This window comes from Ambystoma mexicanum, chromosome 12 (assembly GCF_040938575.1).
Source record: "Ambystoma mexicanum isolate Mex_15411 chromosome 12, UKY_AmexF1_1, whole genome shotgun sequence".
In the NCBI taxonomy this organism is placed as follows: domain Eukaryota; kingdom Metazoa; phylum Chordata; class Amphibia; order Caudata; family Ambystomatidae; genus Ambystoma; species Ambystoma mexicanum.
In genome coordinates this window covers 426,792,210-426,811,384 of record NC_090936.1, presented here as the reverse complement: position 1 = coordinate 426,811,384, position 19,175 = coordinate 426,792,210, and the positions used below count along the sequence as shown (strand labels likewise).

General features: G+C 44.4%; 1 protein-coding gene across 2 annotated transcripts in view; it reads left to right on the top strand.

Moving 5' to 3' along the window:
- LOC138513606 (sodium- and chloride-dependent GABA transporter 2-like) overlaps positions 1-19,175 on the top strand; it is a 771,005-nt gene that overhangs the window by 500,758 nt on the left and 251,072 nt on the right. For both annotated transcript variants that reach the window (XM_069628589.1, XM_069628590.1), the window contains exons 8-9: positions 11,030-11,133; positions 15,997-16,121. In XM_069628589.1, coding sequence (XP_069484690.1) covers positions 11,030-11,133; positions 15,997-16,121 — 229 coding nt within the window. The remainder of the gene's footprint in view (positions 1-11,029; positions 11,134-15,996; positions 16,122-19,175) is intronic.

The following is a 19,175-nucleotide window of genomic DNA, read 5'->3' as shown; positions in this document are numbered from 1 at the left end:
CGTAGTTTACGCCATGGTGGTAAAGGTACGACCCAGGCGGTAACTTACCGCCTGGGTCGTAATGAGGCCCAATATCTTACCCCACATCCTCCCTAGTCTTAACTCGCTAGCAGACTATACAGACCCAGGCTTACTAGTGGAAGAATATAATAATGATATGACTACCGCTCTTGACAGCATTGCTCCGCTGAAATTTAGGAATAGCAAACCTAGAAAGCATCTTAACTCTTGGTTTACACCTCACCTAAAAAACCTAAGACTACAGAAAAGAAAATGTGAAACGGCCTGGAATCTACATCCTACTATAGAAAATAAAACGAATCTAATAAGTATATCAACGCAATACAAAAAGGATATCATCACAGCCAAACAAGAAACGTATAACAACAGGATTATACAGGATTATACAAGCTAACTCTAGCATGAAGGAGCACTTCTCCATCCTGAAATAATTGGCAAATCCAATTGTAGTACAGGATGACTCTATTAAAGATAAAACCTGGTATACTGACATACAGTTGGCACTCACTAACAAAGTGGCCAAGCTCCAAAACAAAAAAGCTCTAAAGAAAACTTTACTATCAGCTGAAACTCAAGCTCCCCCAAACAAAACACTGAAGTCCACACCCATAGAACGTACCCAATTTAACTTCTCTAAGTTCTCAGTTATTGAGGTAGAGAAAACGATTCTTGCGCTGAAACCCTCCAATTGCAAAGGTGGCCAATGCCCAGCACAACTGATCAAGGACGCTGCTAGAGATCTAGCCCCCTTCATCACCAAACTCATTGGCGCCTCCTTCACGACTGGCACCATCCCACGCAATTTAAAGGAATCCTGGGTACTCCCTCTTCTGAAAAAACAAACATTGTCCCAGAACATACCCACCAACTACAGGCCCATCACCACGGTGCCATTTCTACTAGAAATCCTAGATAAGGTAGCATACACCCAAATTCAGAACTTCCTCGAGGTGAACCTACTCTTAGGTGCCCGCCAATCCGGTTTCCGACCACAGCATGGCACAGAGACAGCCCTTATCGATTTAAAGGCCCAAATAGACTCACTAAGAGATAAGGGAAAACTAGCACTTCTCCTCCTACTAGACCTTTCAGCTGCCTTTGACTTGGTGGACCACAGAGTCCTGTGTAGTCACTTGGACTCAGCGGCCCACTTTCAAAGGAAGCTATAGTTTGGATACAGTCTTTCCTTAGTGACAGGACTATGAGGGGCTTCTCACCATCGGCCGCAGCAGACCCGATACCCATTACTTGTGGGGTGCCCCAGGGATCATGCGTCTCGCCAACACTCTGCAATATCTTCACCAAGCCACTCTTTGACGATCTTGACAATCTGGGTATCACCTATACCAACTACTCAGACGATACCCAGATTCTCCTACCACTTACGGGGGATTATGAAGAAGATCTGGCTTTGGTGAATAGAGTCTACAGCATCATTCAGGCATGGATGGCTAACCATGGCCTGTGTCTGAACGATGATAAAACAGAGCTCATCATCTTGGGCACCGCAGCTCGTATCTCAAAACTTAACCTTAAATACTCTGCATTCATTATTGATGGGAATACTATTAAGGTCGCCAGAGAAGTAAAAACCCTAGGCTTTTACCTCGACTCAACCTTATCCCTCACCAAACAGACCTACACATGTAAACTAATAAGAGCAGGAAAACAATTCCTGTCAGTTGACAGTTGTGTAATCCTTTCCAGAGCCCTCATCCTATCAATACTTGGTATATTCTAAAGGTCTCTACATGGGGGCGAACAAACAAACCATTAACAGAATACAAGTGCTACAAAATAATGCTCTTGGGGCTGCCTTAAGCATCCCTAGAAGAGCACACATCTCTGAAACAAGAAGGAAACATAAATGGCTCTCCACCCAAGAAAAAAATCAACCTCAAATCGGCTTCCCTCATACACAAATGCTTAAATAACTAAGCACCTCGCTACCTAATAGAACGATTTACCGGAAAAAACTCCATCAGACCGTCAAGAATAGCCAACCCCAATTGCCTTCAAGTGTCAAGATTCAAACTGTCCACCATTGGAGGGTCCAGTTTCCCAGTTAGGGCAGCACAATTATGGAACTCCCTGCCACACACACTCAGATCTGAGCAAACGTTTATCAAATTCAGAAAGAGTACAATTAAATGGCTCATAGAGAAAGACATGTAACCAACACTCTCCTACCGCACTAACGTAGCCTTGCCTGCATACAATGCATACAATGTATCCTGACATAGGCCCTCATTACGACCCAGGCGTTGGACCATGGTGCTAGTAGCACCATGGTCCATGCCGGTAACTTACCGACTCCGCCATGGCGGAATGGGGAATTACCGCCCCATTCCGAGGTTGGCGGGGCGGTAATTCCCCATGCCGCCATGGCCCTTCCCCATTCCCATTTTGGCCCCATAGGGCTCAATGGGGAAGGCGCTAAGTACGGTGCCGCAAATTGCGGCACCGTATTTAGCACCAAGGTCCCTTTGCGGGTTGGTTTTTTAACGCCTGCTAAAAGCAGGCGTTAAAGTGCCACCCTCAAAGGGACCTCGTAATCAGACGTTAAGGGTTTAACAGCGCCGCCACCTTTTACGGCGCCGTTAACCCCTTAACATCTGGGTTGTAATGAGGGCCATAGTCTTGTTAATATGTAAATATCTGTAAATTACTACATGTTGTCTACATCTATATGTCGCTATACTTGTTCTATGCTGTTTACCCTCACCCTGCAACGCTGAGGTAACATGTCTTTACCTTGCTCCTTAACTTCTGTAACTAAGCTGTAAGTTCTCTTTCACCTGCGCCCTGATACCCCTGGGTCCGGCGTGCACAACAAATAAATAAACAAACAAACAAACCAACAGTATCAGAGTGAACAGCTCTTTATGAAGGAGGCAGTATCAGAGTGAACAGCTCACAGGATCGCTGCGTCTGCCTGCAGGAACCATGCAAGTCATTATGGTGAAAGACCAATGGGCCATGCCTGGCTTGCATGTACAGCTCTCTCAGACATATTAAGAGCTCCTGCATCATAAAAATGGTTTAAAATGACAATTATGACATATTGTTTGAATTGACATTAACATGTGTTTTACAGTGGCAGTGCCGGCACAGTGCCTGCATATCCTGTGTACTGTTGGTGTTTATATGTGTTAGATAATTGTATGGCATTTTGCCCAATTTATAGCAAATCCATTGCCCCATTTCAAACCAGTTTGAAAGGCTGACAAATGCCCTTTCAGATTTTGAACATATGCATATAGGTTCCCCACAGATCTCTGTAGAACTCCCAGTTTATGCACATAGCCAAAGGTGATCAAACCTATTAGTTGTTCTCTCATCCCATGGCTCTGCTCAATGTTCTCTACCTGTTTTCACAACCTTGTTTTGTGCAGTTACTTATTAACAAGGTTCAAACTTTGTATACATACCAAAATATATATATACAAACCACTTCTCACTTTTGCCACTTCATTCGTACTCTTCGATCGTAAAACAAAGGCTGAACCAGAACCCTCAAATCATGTTTGTAGGTTCTGGCATTGATAGCACATGTCATTTTACTTTCCCGTTTAGTTTTGTGAAGTGGACAAGCACCAGAATGCAGTGCAGCTAGTAGTTTTCCACATTGACTTCAATGTAAAATTGCAGTTAGCGCTTAATTCCTGTTTTGAGACCCTCATATAGACCCTTAAATAGAATTGGGGTACTACTGCCTTAAAACAGAGAACTCGGTATCTTAGAAATAAATAAATAATTCCGTTTTTACTGTAAGCAACAACGCGTACTGTACAACGTTCCTTTTTCTTTTAAAGCTGGGACTCACACGGATTGTCTTTTACACACACATGCACACACACACACACTGAGCAAAACACGATTACAGCTGTAACTGTTTTCCCTATTCTGATTGAAAGCCTACAATTACCATCCTGCAAAGTAATGCTAACGAAAATAAATCTAAAGAAATACAGTGAAAATGACACAATCCCAGCACCAGCTTTGTCTCACATGGCTTGCAGATTTGTGCACCCTTTCAATTTCTAATCAGCCATAATTAGCACCTCTTGGTGACAATGGCCACAACACAGATGTCCCAATCACTTTTCTTACAAATAGTTAAACCGTTGTTGGGACACTACCCTGAGCTCTTCAAGCCCAGATGCAGCTGCTCCTCTTACCATGCACAAAGCCTTTGACTGATTGCTTTGCAGGAAGTGGGGATGGAGGGGGCAGGGGAAGAGGCCAAGGAACTTCAGACACCGAAATAAACACACAGCGCACATGTTGGTGTGTGATGCAAGGTGCTACTGGGAAGCATCGAACAAGCGACCAGTGTCTCGCAATCTACTGGTTGGAGACCCTGGCTCTAGAGTAAGTCTTGGGATACAAGACCCTGGCAAGCTTGCATCTAGGATGAACAAATCACATAAAAGGTCATGTGTCAAGCTCATGGGTTCTCCTAACCGCCCATGCCAACGTTAACACATTAACTCTTCTTTAAATACCTCAATACAAAAAAGTGAACTCGACATCGTTACTGGCTAGTTGCCATTCAGAAAAGCTAACTTGCCCTAACAGATATGGATTAAAGAAAGTTATTGTAGCTGTCCCTAGCTTACGGTGATCTAATAAAGAGGAAAGAAAGGAGAAACTACCACCAAGTCACTAGCTAAAGGTGCATAGTTGAAATGTGTGAAATTAAAAAACACAAACAAAAGACTACTTTGACGGGACCCAAGGGTTAGTGTTTCAAAACACTCTTTAAAAGGAAGAAAATTGAGAATAGGGACTATTTAACTTTGTTCTGCCCTTTCTCCTTTCTTCGTTTATATTATTTATTCATAAGTAGTTTGTTATCAGGACACCTATGATTGGAGGTGTTCATGCGTATTATGGTCGACCGGTTTCTGCGAAATAATAGTGTATCGCATTCAACAGGACAGTAAACACAATGGGCCTCATTAGGACTCCGGCGCTAAACCATGGTGCTATTAGCACCATGGTCCATGCCGGAGTCCGCCAATGGCGGAATGGGGAATTACCACCCCATTCCGAGGTTGGTGGGGCGGTAATTCCCCATGCTGCCATGGCCCTTCCCCATACCCATTTTTGCCCCATAGGGCTCAATGGAAATGGTGAAGGCGCTAATTACGGTACCGCAAATTGCGGTACCGTAATTAGCACCAAGGTCCCTTTGCGGGTCCCTACTATTTTAACGGCTGGTAAAACCAGCCGTTAAGTTCGGGTCCCACAAAGGGACCACGTAATTAGGTGATAGGTGTTTAACGGTGCCGCAGCCTTTTACGGCGTCGTTAAACACTTAGCGCCTGGGTCATAATGAGGCCCAATCACTTTGTAGTGCTATAAAATGTTACCTGGGTCATAGAGCAGGAGGATTCTTCCACTGCTTTGCCAGCATATGTATCATGCATGAGAAACATCCTGCATGGGGGACATAAATATAACGAATATTATTTCTTGCCGATTTATAATATTATGTGTATCTAGCAGTTTGTTTAGATTAGATTATATAAGGCAGAATAGATCCCACCTTAGTCTATATTAACCTATATATTGAGTACATCTTCTTGGGGTTTAGCCTATTTTTCCAATGGTGATCCAGTGGTTATCCAGCAAAGGAGCTGCACTGGCCTTCCAGGTCTGAAAAAACAACAAAACATAGGGAAGTCTATGCACCTTAATTGTGTACTCTGAGTAGTCAAACTAATAAATAACAAATTAAAAATGAACTGTTGATGACTTGATCCTATAGTGAGAGACAAAATGTATGTATTAACAGATGGGGAATTATGGATCACCACTGAAGAAATATGACTAAACCCCAGCCTCTTTTCCTTTGCAGTTGGTGAGCAGGTGCAAATGGATCTAGGTCACATGGCCTAACCCCTTCCACCTGTTAGTCACTGCTAAACTGTTGGTGCCTTCCTGTTTTACCACCTGTTTTCCCTATGTAAGCGGCCCTCCACCCTCTTTTCCTTTGCGGTTCATGAGCAGGTGCAAGTTGATCTAGGTCGCGTGACCTAAGCCCCACCCACCTTCCTAGCCCTGCCTCTTCCTTTCTGCTCTTAACCCTTATATCAAGGGTGTCTCTCACCCGGGTGTCTGAAGTAAAACACAGAAGAAGAAAAGGGCAATTCCTGTTAGGACCTGTTTGGACCGGGAGGACCTAAGACCCAAATCCCTGCTCAGACAACAGGTAAGCATGCTCCGACATGTATTTTCTCCCGTCCCCACAGGCCATCCCCACCATCACCAGGCAACGCCAACATCAACAACATCGCCCCTCCTCTAAGGCATGGACTCTGCAATGCAACAACCTCACCCACATCAGCCTCAAGCCAATTAGCACCCCCTCACCGTTCACAACATAGAAGTTGATGCTCGCCATCGTCTGCTCAACTATCACCCATGCAGTAGACATCACCAACCTCATCACTGGACATGACCTTGATGTCATCTTCATCACCGAGACCTGGCTGACACCCACCTCCATCCATATTCTAGACTTCATTATCACCAACAGCTACAGCATCCAACACATAGACCGGCCCAACACTTGGGTCGAGTCCTCGCAGCCATCCACAAGACCTTGTGGCCCCACACCAGACTTGATGTCGACAACATTGGCTCCTTCGAAGTCCGCTCCTGCCATTTGTTTCTGTCCCCGACAGACACAGTCACCTTCCATCTCATCTACAGACCTTCCAAATACAACACTGCCATCATCTGGGACTTCACCGACCTGGTCACAACCATGTGTCTCTTACATACAACATCTAGGTTGACTTCTACCTCCCAGGCAACAAGGCCACCAAACGGAAGAAGGAAGCTCTCCTCAGCCTTCTCGACACCCTCAGTCTTACACAGCACATGCAAGACCCAGTGCACGAGAAAGGTAAAATCCTTGACCTAATTATCACTGTACTGCCTTCCCTCTGCTACAGCTCTCCTCTCCAGCTGTTCTAGGTGAAAAGATCTTTTTCTTGAGGTCTTTTTACCTAAAAAATGATTTAGAAAGACCGTTCCGTGACCACACATAGCGGTCTTTCTAAATGGAACTGTCACGCCCCTGCCACACATGAGTGCGCAGAGGGGCTGACAGGCATGTCTGGACCCAGAAGCACAAGACGAGGAGAACAGGTAATTGTGTGGGTGTGTTTGTGTGTTGGTGTGTGTGTATGTATGTGTTTTGATTTGGGGGAGTGTGGGGAGGGGCTGGGTCTGAGATATGGGACATCTGCGGGAGACGGTGGGGGTGGGGGGTGGTGTGGTGCATGGAGGAACAATAGGAGGCTCAGGGGGTGAAACGACCCCCCCGCACTGTAAAAGAAAACACATTTTAAGAGCCTCAAGAGAAAAAGACCCTTACAATGCAAGTTTTCTGATCAATATAAAATCGGCATTGCAAATCGTTTATTTTCTGCTGAGACCTTTAAAATGAGGTCTTTTCACATACAACCTCTCCAGCTTGACTGGTCTGACCACCTGATTATGCCTTTCAGCATCCTGCACACCACCCCAGTCAAGCACTCTCACCAGAAACCCATCAGACAAACCTTCAGGTCCTTCAAGAACTTCCCGGTGGGAGCCCTCAAGGAAGACCTCGCCAACCTGACCTCACATTGACCGAACACCCCCAACTTAACTGCGGCTCTCTACTGGAAGCACTCAATGCCACCCTCTTGGCTTCCATCGACCCAACACTTGCCTCTGAAACAACGCACCTGCAAACCGAAACTGTCAGCACCCTGGTACACGCAAGAACTCAACCTCAGCAAAAGAGTCATCAGGAAACAAGAGAATACCTGGTGCTGCTTTAGGACTGCATCTGACCTGGCGCTCCTCAAGGAACTCCGAGCAACCCACCGATAACTAATCAACACAGCCATGGCCTGCTTCTAACAAAACTCCACAGCAGAAGCTGACAAGAAAAGCAGAGCCCTCTTCAAAGCGTTCAAACACTGCGTCAACCTGCTACCTGACCCTGCCATACCACACTCCATTGAAAAATCCACCGCTATTGACACCTTCTTCACGTCCTACCAGGCCAACCACCAGCAGTTTGTTCGCCTGTGGAGTCCCGCAGGTTTCCATCCTCTTCCCAGTAATCTTCAATTTATACATGGAGCCGCTGGGAGCCCTCCTAGCTACACACAACATCCACCAATAAGGGTTCCATGTGTTAAAATCGTGGCAAAAATGGGCGTGAACACAAAATATCGCGGCAAAAAGGCAGTTGTTTTGCAGCCGCAATCCATATAAAGAATGCGGGGGACACACCTGCAACCTCCGGACCCATTATACCATTTAAGGCGAGGGGGGGACACCCCTGCAACCCACCGTCCCCTTAAATGGTGTAATGGGGTACACCTTTAACGGGTCAAACGGGTCAAACCACAGCATTTTTGCTGTGATTTTTTTGTACAGGCGACATTTTTGCCGTGATTTTATCACAATAAGCTGACATCACAGAGCTATACCTCAAGATTGACTCCATTAAGGACAACCACAGACTCAAAACATGCCTCTCGCTGATCCAGTCTTGGATGTCCAGTGCATACTTGAAGTTCAACCCCTCCAAGACCGAATTCCGACTCCTCACCAACAACATCGAACACCCAGCCATAGTGACCTGGCTATCAACCGTGAACCCGGAGGGCTTCGCACCTGAGTTCACCTCCTACGACAAGTCTCTCAAGTTCCACATCTACAAACACCTCTCTTTCAAGACACACATAGCTTAGAAAACTCAGACAGCTTGTTATCAGCTCTCCCTCCTGCGGAAAGACAAGCCCTTCCTCCCTCTGGAAAGCTTTAGACCCACTGTTCAATCCTATCCCCCCTAGATGGGGATAATGCCATCCTCGAAGGCCTCCCGTCGTCCTTCCGTGTGCCCCTGACAAGTGTCCTACATGTGGCTGCATGCCTCATTAAGAGTCTATGCAGTTACGACCACATCACCCCTTCCCTCATTGACCTTCGCTGGCTCCCACTCCACGCACGAATCACCTTCAAGACTTGCTGCATCATCTATAAGGCAGTTGCCCTCAAGTCACCGAGCTACCATGTGGAGAAACTCAGAATCTCCGGTGGACAGCACACCACCAGAATCCAGGACAGAATTGAAATCCGTTGCTGCAAAAAGGAAAGGACCAGAAAACAAGCCTTGTCTCCCTACGCCCCAAGACTATGGAACCCCCTTAGCGACAGCATCAGACTTGCCCCCATGCTCCTACAAATCAGAAAAGAACTCAAGACCCGCCTCTTCAAGTAGACTCTCTTCCGTAACACCTAGGTTATCACTTCACTCCCTGCACCACCTGACTCTCTGGACGCAGGCCACCCCTCTTCGCCCCGCCACCCTATACAGCTGTAACCCTCCTCTGTGCCCCTCTGTATCCTACCTCCAGCTGTATATCTGTTCTGCTGTTACCTATGAAAAGCTCTGCGTTCTGCATCTGTACTGTTGCATACCTCTTATAAAGCACTCCATTGCGTATCTGCATTGTTGTGTACCTCTGTAAAGCACTCTGTTGCTTCTCGAAGATAGGCACACACTCAATAAATACCATAATAATAATACAAATAATTATAAAAGATTTATTCAATTTACAGATTGACATAGGCTAAAGTGGGTTATTTTCTGCCCTATGTAATCTAATCTAAAACAACGGCTACATACACCTAAAACATAAATAATGACACAATAAATCATATTTGCTATGTTTATGTCCCCCTGGCAAGATGTTTCTCATGCATGATACATATGCCAGCAAAGCAGTGGGAGAATCCTCCTGCTCTATGACCCAGGTAACGTTCTATAGCACTACAAAGTCATTGTGTTTATGGTCCTGTTGAGTGCGATACACTATTATTTTGCAGAAACCAGTCGACCAGAATATGCAGGAACACCTCAAATCATAGGTGTCCTGATAACAAACTACTTATGAATAAATTATATAAACAAAGAAAGGAGAAAGGGCAGAATAATGTTAATTTGTCACGATTCTCCTTCTTTCTTCCATTTTAAAGAGTGTTTTGAGACTCTTCAATGGTAATCCTCGGGTCCCACCGAAAGTCGTCTTTTGTTTGTGAAGTTTTTTTGTTTTTTAATCCCACACGTTTGAACTACACACCTACAGCTAGTGAGTTGGTGGTGTTTTTTGCTTCTTTTCCTCTTTATTGGATAGGCGGCACCTCACCGTAAGCTAGGGACAGCTACAATAAGTGTCTTTAATCAATATCCGATTGGGCAACTTAGAAAGCATCCATCCAGCCCATCACCCGATGAAGGGTTCAAGAAACCCTAGAACTCACAGCGTCCAGGGAACTGAGATGTGGTGACAGAACTCCTTTTGCCCTATAAAGACTGCGAAAGACACCCTAAATGCAGTGCAGGCCCAAGAGCCTGACGCGAGGGCGTTGTGGGGCCTTGCACAGATGAGGATGACCAGTTAAATCCAAGGTGAAATGCCAGCCTGCCATTCTGGTTTGGGAACATACTGGTGTAGCTTGAATCTATTGTTTTGATTACTGTACTGCCCCTTTAGATGTATCCTCCAGCCAACTCTCAAATTACGGGACATATGTGGCTCTTGATTTTCATGGTACCCTTTTTTTTATTGAGTATTGCTGTCACAGGCAACCTTTGTAACGGCTCAGATAATTTTCCCCTCTCTGTGATATCTCTGTACTTGACAAATTTCAATTTCACCTGTTTGCTACTTTTCTGCTCACCGCCCAGATGTCATTGCATTATGTTTGAAATGTTGATCAATCCAACACGATTTTTTGTGTAGCACAAGTCCAGAAGGTAGATATTACGATTTCATATTCTATTGTTGATTGATTTTGTGCCCCAAAATGATGGCTGTAAAAGCATAGACATGCAATAAGCTATTTATTTACAAGGCCGGTGTAGTTGTATCAACTCAATATCCCTGTTGCCTTCGTCTGATATAATGCTTTACTCTCTCGCACGCAGGTGTGGATGGATGCTGGAACCCAAATCTTCTTCTCATACGCCATCTGTCTCGGCTGTTTAACAGCTCTAGGAAGTTATAACAAATACAACAATAACTGTTACAGGTAATTATAACTCTGAGATTGCTCTCTTAGCCAATCGTTGCACCAGGATTTGCAGGGAGAACTATGTCTTATGCCCACACATTACACTATCTTTTTTGGATCTAGTATATTGTTCTTGTTTTGAGTGATAAATTCATTAGCATTCTTTCGGAATGTAAACCATTACCCGGAAAGCAATTCCAACCTATTAAAAACAATTACAATATATTAAAATGTCATATTAACAATGACTTAACAAATACTAAGTCAAGATTGCTATAATCAAAACAGCTGTAGGTCTCCTCCTATAAAAGATTTTTGAGACATTTTGTTCTGGACATCATTGTCTTATATGATTACCAATTTCGGTTGGGGATATTGTATGAATATATGTGCTCTGTAAAGCGCTTTGGATTAAGGCGCTATATAAATAACACACCATTATCATTATCATTATATTACGTAAAAGTGGCAGTAAGAATATAGTTCTTAATTTATTATTCAAGGATCGAACAAGTACAAATCATTAATGATTCCACAATGTTTTGGCAAAAAGTCTACATTGATTCATATACTTTCCTACCAGTAGTAAAGGAGCAATTCGGATGTAAGCAATTCAATCTGGCTCATTTAAGGTCTACCCTTTCAGGAATGGAGATCATGTAACATAGGCCTGTAACCCCCTCACCCTGGCATAACAATTCATGACAACGTTTTGACAATTTTGCTAATTTGGCCGATTCTCTGCTTTCGGTTAAAACCGTTAAGTGGGCATCTTTGTTGTAGTCGGGTTAGATGCTAGTTAAGCTTCTGGTCATGTGTACATACCAGGGTATCGCTCAAGCTCGTCCACTCTGGCAAATAGCTTCAATAACAAGTGCTCTCAGGCTGGGGTCTTCAGAGGAAGTCACCTTTAACAATAGGGCATCATGGGCAGCAGGTAATAAGTCATCAATGAGGGGTGCACCTAGCACCCTGTCACAAGCCCAAGCTTGAGCTGATGGTGCCAACCCCAACATTTGCTTAGAGAATGAATTCCCTGTTTCCTGCAGTAATTGCCTTCATTGAAACCCAACACTGCTGCCCCTTGTAGGCCCACAGAACGTGCATTCCCGGGGTACACGTTTAGCATTATGCTAACCGGCTGAGCCTTCAAATCCTGATGTACATTCAAACATTCCCCCATGGACTGGGTTGTCCTACGACTCTGTCCCTGCAAATGGCAATGACAATGCTCAAAACATTTTGGAGGACAGTGATCCAATGTTTCCAGCTAACATCCTTCCCTTTCGCCCACAGGGAAGTCTGTTTGGCCGTCAGGACCTTTGGAATTCCTCTTGGTTCATTTAATACAGAATGGACCTGTGGGCTCCACTACTTACTATTGTTTTTAATACAATAAAAAGCATGCTTTGCATTCCGCAAAGTCGGAACCCAGCGAAAATTGTTCCACTCTTTGAAAAGGGGGACAAACCTTCACCAAGTCCTTATCACCAGATATCGGTACTCCATGGGTCTTCAGAGAAATTTGGATCATTAGTATAGCTCACATTAACAGAATTGCTCAAAAAAGAAAGTATATTGGTGCGATAAACAGTTGGGCTTCAGGGAGGGATTTGGTGCAGCCCACCAAGCTATGAATCCTTATCTTCTTAGCGCGAAATACCCTACTTTGCAAGGGTCACCAATGTGTTTGTCCTTTATAGACTTGTACATAGCATTTTGTTTGGTCGAATGATATAGAAGGGCATGCCGTGGGTCCTTTTAAGTTTACCTATTGTTATCCACAAGAAAACGGAGGATACGACAGAGATGGAAGGTGTGCAGGCCTATTCAGATCAAGAGGTTAGGCAGGAATATGTCATTGTCCCACTCTTATTTAATTTATATACGGATGCCCTACACGGGTTTTTAGAAAAGCTGTCAATGCACGTGCCCCCTTATGGCCCGCGCAAACTGAAAATACTTGCATATACTGATGGTGTTGCCCCTAGAGCATTACAAATCCTAATGAACTGTTATACTGTTTTCATGAAGCATACATTGCTTCAAATTAATGTTAGCAAAGCAGGTGTCCTCCAAAATGGACGTTCACATTGGCTAGACATTTTTTACAGAATTTGGCTACCTGGGTTTTCCTTTGACCTCAGAGTTCAGTGGGAAAGGGAAAACACTCAGGCAGGCAAAATGGCCCACGTAGTAGGAGGCCTATGTTGATGAATGAAGCATCTGACCGCCCAATGGATAGATGGAAGATTTGTGGACAGGCATTCTCTCAGAGAGTGCTTTAGTATCAAAACAAGTTTCTGGTTCTGAATAACTTCTAATCCAACAGTGGGCTATCTGGGGGAGACCTTCGCAAATCAAACATTTGCTTTATTTATGTTTATTTATAAGCGCTGAGTACCTGCTCAGACACAGAAAGCTAAACTGTAAAACTATTGAGAAAACACATGATTGAGAAATGATGTACAACTATCATTAAAAATAAAACGTTTTTCAGAGCCAAGAATAAAACCGGGAATATAAACGATGTTCATCTGGGAGGACGATGATTGTAGTGTCTTATGTTTCTGAAGAAGGTCGGGTAGATTACTCTTCCCACAGTCTGTCAAGATAACATCCAACTCAGAAAGTTCTATTCAGGAGTATGACTCCTCTTTCTGAAACGTCACCTCTTCCCTTAAATCCGCGCAGGCACTACCTTTCCCTCTTGTTAAAGTATGTTCTCCAAGATTCTCCCAAGGCTCACAACCAGAGTGATGTGGCACATTGCATTGGTGACAACAATGGTGCCTCACTCTGAATACGATTAGCCATTTTGTTGTTACACTGGCCTAGGGAGAACAACACTGGATACAGCCTAATTTTGGTGGGCTGTGGATTTAAAATGTCTAATACTTTTTTTGAAATATTATATAATAATATCACGAATTTATAAGAACTCTTGTGCATTTCCATAGTTCTTAGAAACCATGCAGTCATTTTCCTGTATATTCCCATTGTTATGCCATTAAATGACCATCAAATGTGCAGTTTGCTGCTCAACAGCTTTGGGAAGTTGTTGGATGATGCGGATGCAAGCTCCAGCACCTGTTGGACCCTTCCCCATCACCCCTACAGGTGGAAAGTGGAAAAACAGTATGAAAGGAAGCCGTTTCCTGAGTGTGCAGCAGTGATAGGTTGCCTGGGGAACATTTTTGCAGAAGAACGGAGCCCACAATGATACATTTTGAGGAGTAGCAAGGAACAGAGACAGTGTATTAGTTTGCAATGTAATCAGTAACAAACGGACAGCATGTCCACTTCCAGACTTCCAGAAGCAACCTGATGACATCCCTAAGTCTCTTATAAATCTCACAGACAGTAAGATAACGAGAAGGAAACCTATCTGAGCAATTTGGTCATATTGCCTTGCCTTGTCCTGGGACAATGCCTTGCTCTGCTTGCAGGAGTCCTGCTAAGTCCTTCTTCCATGTCTTCATTAGTCCCTGATGCACCTCTGTACCGCTCACGTTATAGAAGTGTTCAGACCCCAGGGTAACCTTTGGGCTACCTTCCGCTGATGGGGCCCTAGGGGCCCTCGCATATGGAAACAAGGCACAATCACCACACACGAATTGTTACGCCAGACACAAGTTTCAATTCCCAAAATCTAGGGTTTATTGCAAAGCAAATAGTCTCAGTCGGCCGACTGGGTCTCACGTCCCACAAGAGAGCGAGCATTCTACAATAGTTACATATATACAAAACGATCATCTTATTATCAGTAATGACATATTCAATACCGCCCATAATGTATTTCCTTTGAAATGGTTTCAAGGATTGACAATTATGACGAATATAACACCCTCAGACACTTATTCAGCAACAGATTTGCAATCTGCGAAGACACAGACACGATTCTTTGTTTCAGGGAATGCCCTTGTTCTCACTAGCAAACTGCATGCAGGGGAGAGACACATTCCAGGCCTCACTATCTTCTAGTTCCTATTCATGTGCAGGAGGTCAACTCGATCTGCAGGGGCTCAGTGAAGGGGGGCCGCAAAAGAGAGCATAATTGAAACCATTAACTGTTCCTTCCTACCGTTTCTGCCGCACCAGCGAGACTAGCTGGCACCTGCGTAGTGATTAAATACCTTGTTGCTTACTTCCAAGGACTTGTGAGGGAGAAGACCGGGCATTGCTGTCTGGGTTGCCTGGGCTGTGTTTCAACATATAACTTGTGGCCTTGCTCTATGCATGAGCAATAACGTGCTAGAATTCACTTACAGCAAAGCAGTTTAAACAGAAAGCAAAAAGCAAAAATGAGTCGAAAAGACGAATTCTATTCCGACAAAATGGACGCTCTCTGGTCATGGTTATGAGTCTGTACTAACAATGCTGAACATTTAATGCGGTTGGTTTTCGGCCAACAAAATATATCGCCTATGTTATGGAAGGGTAATTTCTAAACTCACACCGCCATCTTCACATCCTAGAACATTTTCCTAAAACATACTTTCCCAGCAGTCCCTCACTATTTGCCTCCCAGGGCCAAGGCTTTATGAGTCACTAATATAATGCCCAATCCCGTGCTAGCCTTATGAATTGCACCCTCGGCTCTAGTAAGTGAGTTCTCATATAATAGTACCGACAGGCCTAATGGATGTGGCCTCCTAAGTGCACATGATATCTCTATGTACGTTAAATATCAGTTCTGCAAGAGCAACACACACAGCCACTGAAGGAGGAATACCATAACCACTGCATAGCGCAAGACAATGTTAGCCTGTATTAAGAGAATGAGAGCAGAGGATGAAACAGATATTATTCTAGTAGACTGTCCTGGCTTAGTTTGCACCTGATGTCAGTTCTAACTTATCCTTTTTGTCTCTTTCTCAGGGATTCCATGGCACTCTGCTTCCTCAACAGCGGGACCAGTTTCGTGGCTGGCTTTGCAATATTCTCCATTCTAGGTTTCATGGCAGAGGAGCAGGGAGTGCCCATTTCCGAGGTAGCAGAGTCAGGTGAGTGAAGGCAATGTGCCAGCAGTGTGGGCATTCCTTATCTTTGCAGAGACAATGATACTCAGCTCTTATGATGCATCATGAACCTGCATCAAGGTCTGCACATTGCAGGTTTGGGACCCTTTGCACAAACATCTTATTATTATTTTCCTGCAATTAGGGGGGAACTCCCTATTAGATGTGGAACCTCAATGTGTGACATCATGCTAGTGCTCCCATCGTTCTGGAAAATAAAGGTGCCACTTCTGGAATCAAGCGTCCTTAGACGACATCTTTTTCAGTTTAGCTTCTTTTGCAGAGTTGTCTTTTTAGCTTATGTTTTTTCATATTACTTTTCTGCTGACATATCTTTGAGAAGCACTGAAGACCTTTAAAATCATCCTTTAGGCTCCAGCACAGCTCTGAAAGACAAAGGAGGGGGCCCGACACCATACTTAGCTATTTATATGGCATTTGACCCTGTGGCTCTGAGGTCACAAATAGATCCGTGCATCAGAAACATTAACCTGCCGAGCTGTCTTACTGGGTGTGGAATCTACAACCAGAGTCTTCTGAGCTATCTAACAGAAGGAACATTAACCTTCTGAGCTTTCCTTTTGACATTTGAACCAATTTATTGGTACTCAATTTATCAGCCTCAGCAGGTTGAGTCGGCCTTGTTATGATTCAATCCTATGGTCTGCATGTTGATCACAACAAGGAGCGCTCAACTCTCTGAACTACTGAATGACATTTTATTCACCAAATGTGCGAGCTGGGGTAGTAAGGTTTTTGTACAATGCAATGGCTTAGAAAGCTGATGGAAGACCTACCCCTTTAAATTATCATGTACAGGGGTTCAAGAACGGATTCAATGGATAAACTTCACATCAGGCATGTTATGGTTTGCGATACACATCACTTGACTGGCAATAACTTGTAGATATTGACGAATTATTTTTTGTGTACCGTGTACCAAGTGATACATAATAGCTGTGTTTGTATATATAATTTCTTGTTCGCTTATGACACGTGTACATATTAGCACTGTTAAAAAAAAAGAAATTCTGATGGACTTTAGTAAACAAGTAAAAATAAAAATGTCCCTTTCCACAACCAAGAACGGTTAAAATATTCGTTTCACTATGTATAGCAATGTGGTGGGAATTCACACACAGTGTAAAGGAATGCCTAATCTATGTGTGCAGGTGTCTTGATAGATTTATTATCTAGGTTTCTTTACTCTGACACCCTTTGGTCCTCAGCCAAACATCCTCCTGCCTCGGATTATTGGGTAAAAAGTCTTTAGTTCTTAAAAGTTTCCAGAATGACACTTTGCCTATACAGTGAAAGGCAGGTTCTTCATGTCGAAAGTCTTTTTCCCCTGTCTGGCCCTTCCTCTTCCCAATGGTCAAAGCACGATGTAATCAAAATTGTCCTGGCTTAAACAAAATGGGCCAATTTACTATTTCCATAAGAAAGGCTCTTTAGTCTTTGTGGGTTTCTCCTGGGCATCAATGAAAGCCTCTGGCCATGCTGGCCCTGCTGGTGGTAGCGAGGTATTCTTGCCTCCCAGGAAGTGCCTTGGTGGATTCTGTATGGAACTCCTTGTGGCTTCAAGCCAACGCTGGATTGTGGAGTGCTGTATCGCCAGGCAGTAGTCAACCACATCTGGCAAGGGGGGATGCTTTGGCAATTCGTACCCAGTGGGAGGCTGAGTTGGCAGTATGAAGGGCATCCTTACTATCGCTTTAACAGTCTGCAACCTCAGGGTTCTAAGATGACTGCCCAACCGCCCCCTCTGAGCATTGTCCTCACCCTTCCTCTGATAGCTTTTGCCTAAGGGGTCTCTCTATGCTCTTACCCGAAGGGCCTGGTTAAAAACGACCACCTAAAGTACCTTCTTAGTTCGTTGACACACGCTCATGCCCCTCCCACCTTTCTGACATACCCGGTACACTTAGTGTGTGTGTTTCCCCTTCTATTTCTGGCCTCATCTTCAAGTATCATTTTCTCCTCCAATTCTTTAACTCTTTCCCACCAGCTCCTCTCCCGTTCTTACTCCCTCAACCACATTCTTCTTAACTCCTTTAACCACAACTATCTCCTTCTCAGATGTTTCTCCCAACCCCTGCTCCTCTTTTCACCGGCTCCATTTTCTGTGCCTTTGCTGATCCTCCTCCCACCCCTACTCCTCCTGCTTATTTTTTCTTCACTTCCTCCTCAGGTCTCTGTACCTCCTTGTGCTCCTCCATTTTTCATCTCACCTATCCTTCTGCTCCTCAGTTCCTCCTGTCACATCCAGCCTCCTCTCCTGCAACCGCCTCTCCTTCCTCCATCTGCTGACTACACTGCTCCTTCTCCTTCTCAGATCTCCTACACATATGCCTTCCTCGGGTCCCTCCTTCTGGGACAGGGATTCAGTGAGGGTCTGCAAGTGCATCTCCTGCAATTTTCTGGATGGGAATTGGCAAGCTCTAAATTGCTTTTTGATCTCAGATGTTGTTGAAGGGAAATCGTGGGCTTCCCACATTGTATGGATACAGGGGTCAATAATCTGGTAAACCATCTTGGATTGTGATGCCAGAGGAGCATGCATGGAGGAGCATGGAGAGCATTGTTGTTCGGCGAGTAGCTTCTAAGTGGTCTCATTTCCCTGGCATGGTATCAGTGAAACACAAAGGCTTTTTCTTCTCTATCTGTCTTCCTCATTCAATGCCAGGATTGTGAACACCACTGTCTTGCAGTAAAGGGTCTTCTGACCCAACATGCTTACCATTCTCATGATAACTCCTCATGACACAATGCTTTATAGGGTCAAGTGTGTATATATGTGACAAGGGCATGCCACTTGAGTGTAACCATGGCAAACATTCTCCTACAGCACCCCCATGCCCTGCGTTATGGAGTGGGTGGCAGCACCCATCTGTCATGGTCACCCTTGCAGACATGCCTCTGGCCAGACAGGCTGCATCGTCATCCTGGGCATTTGATGGCAAAATCGGTCACATGGATTGAGTGCCTGGGCAATTGATGGCAAACCTAGCATCACATTTGAGTACCTGGGTATTTGCT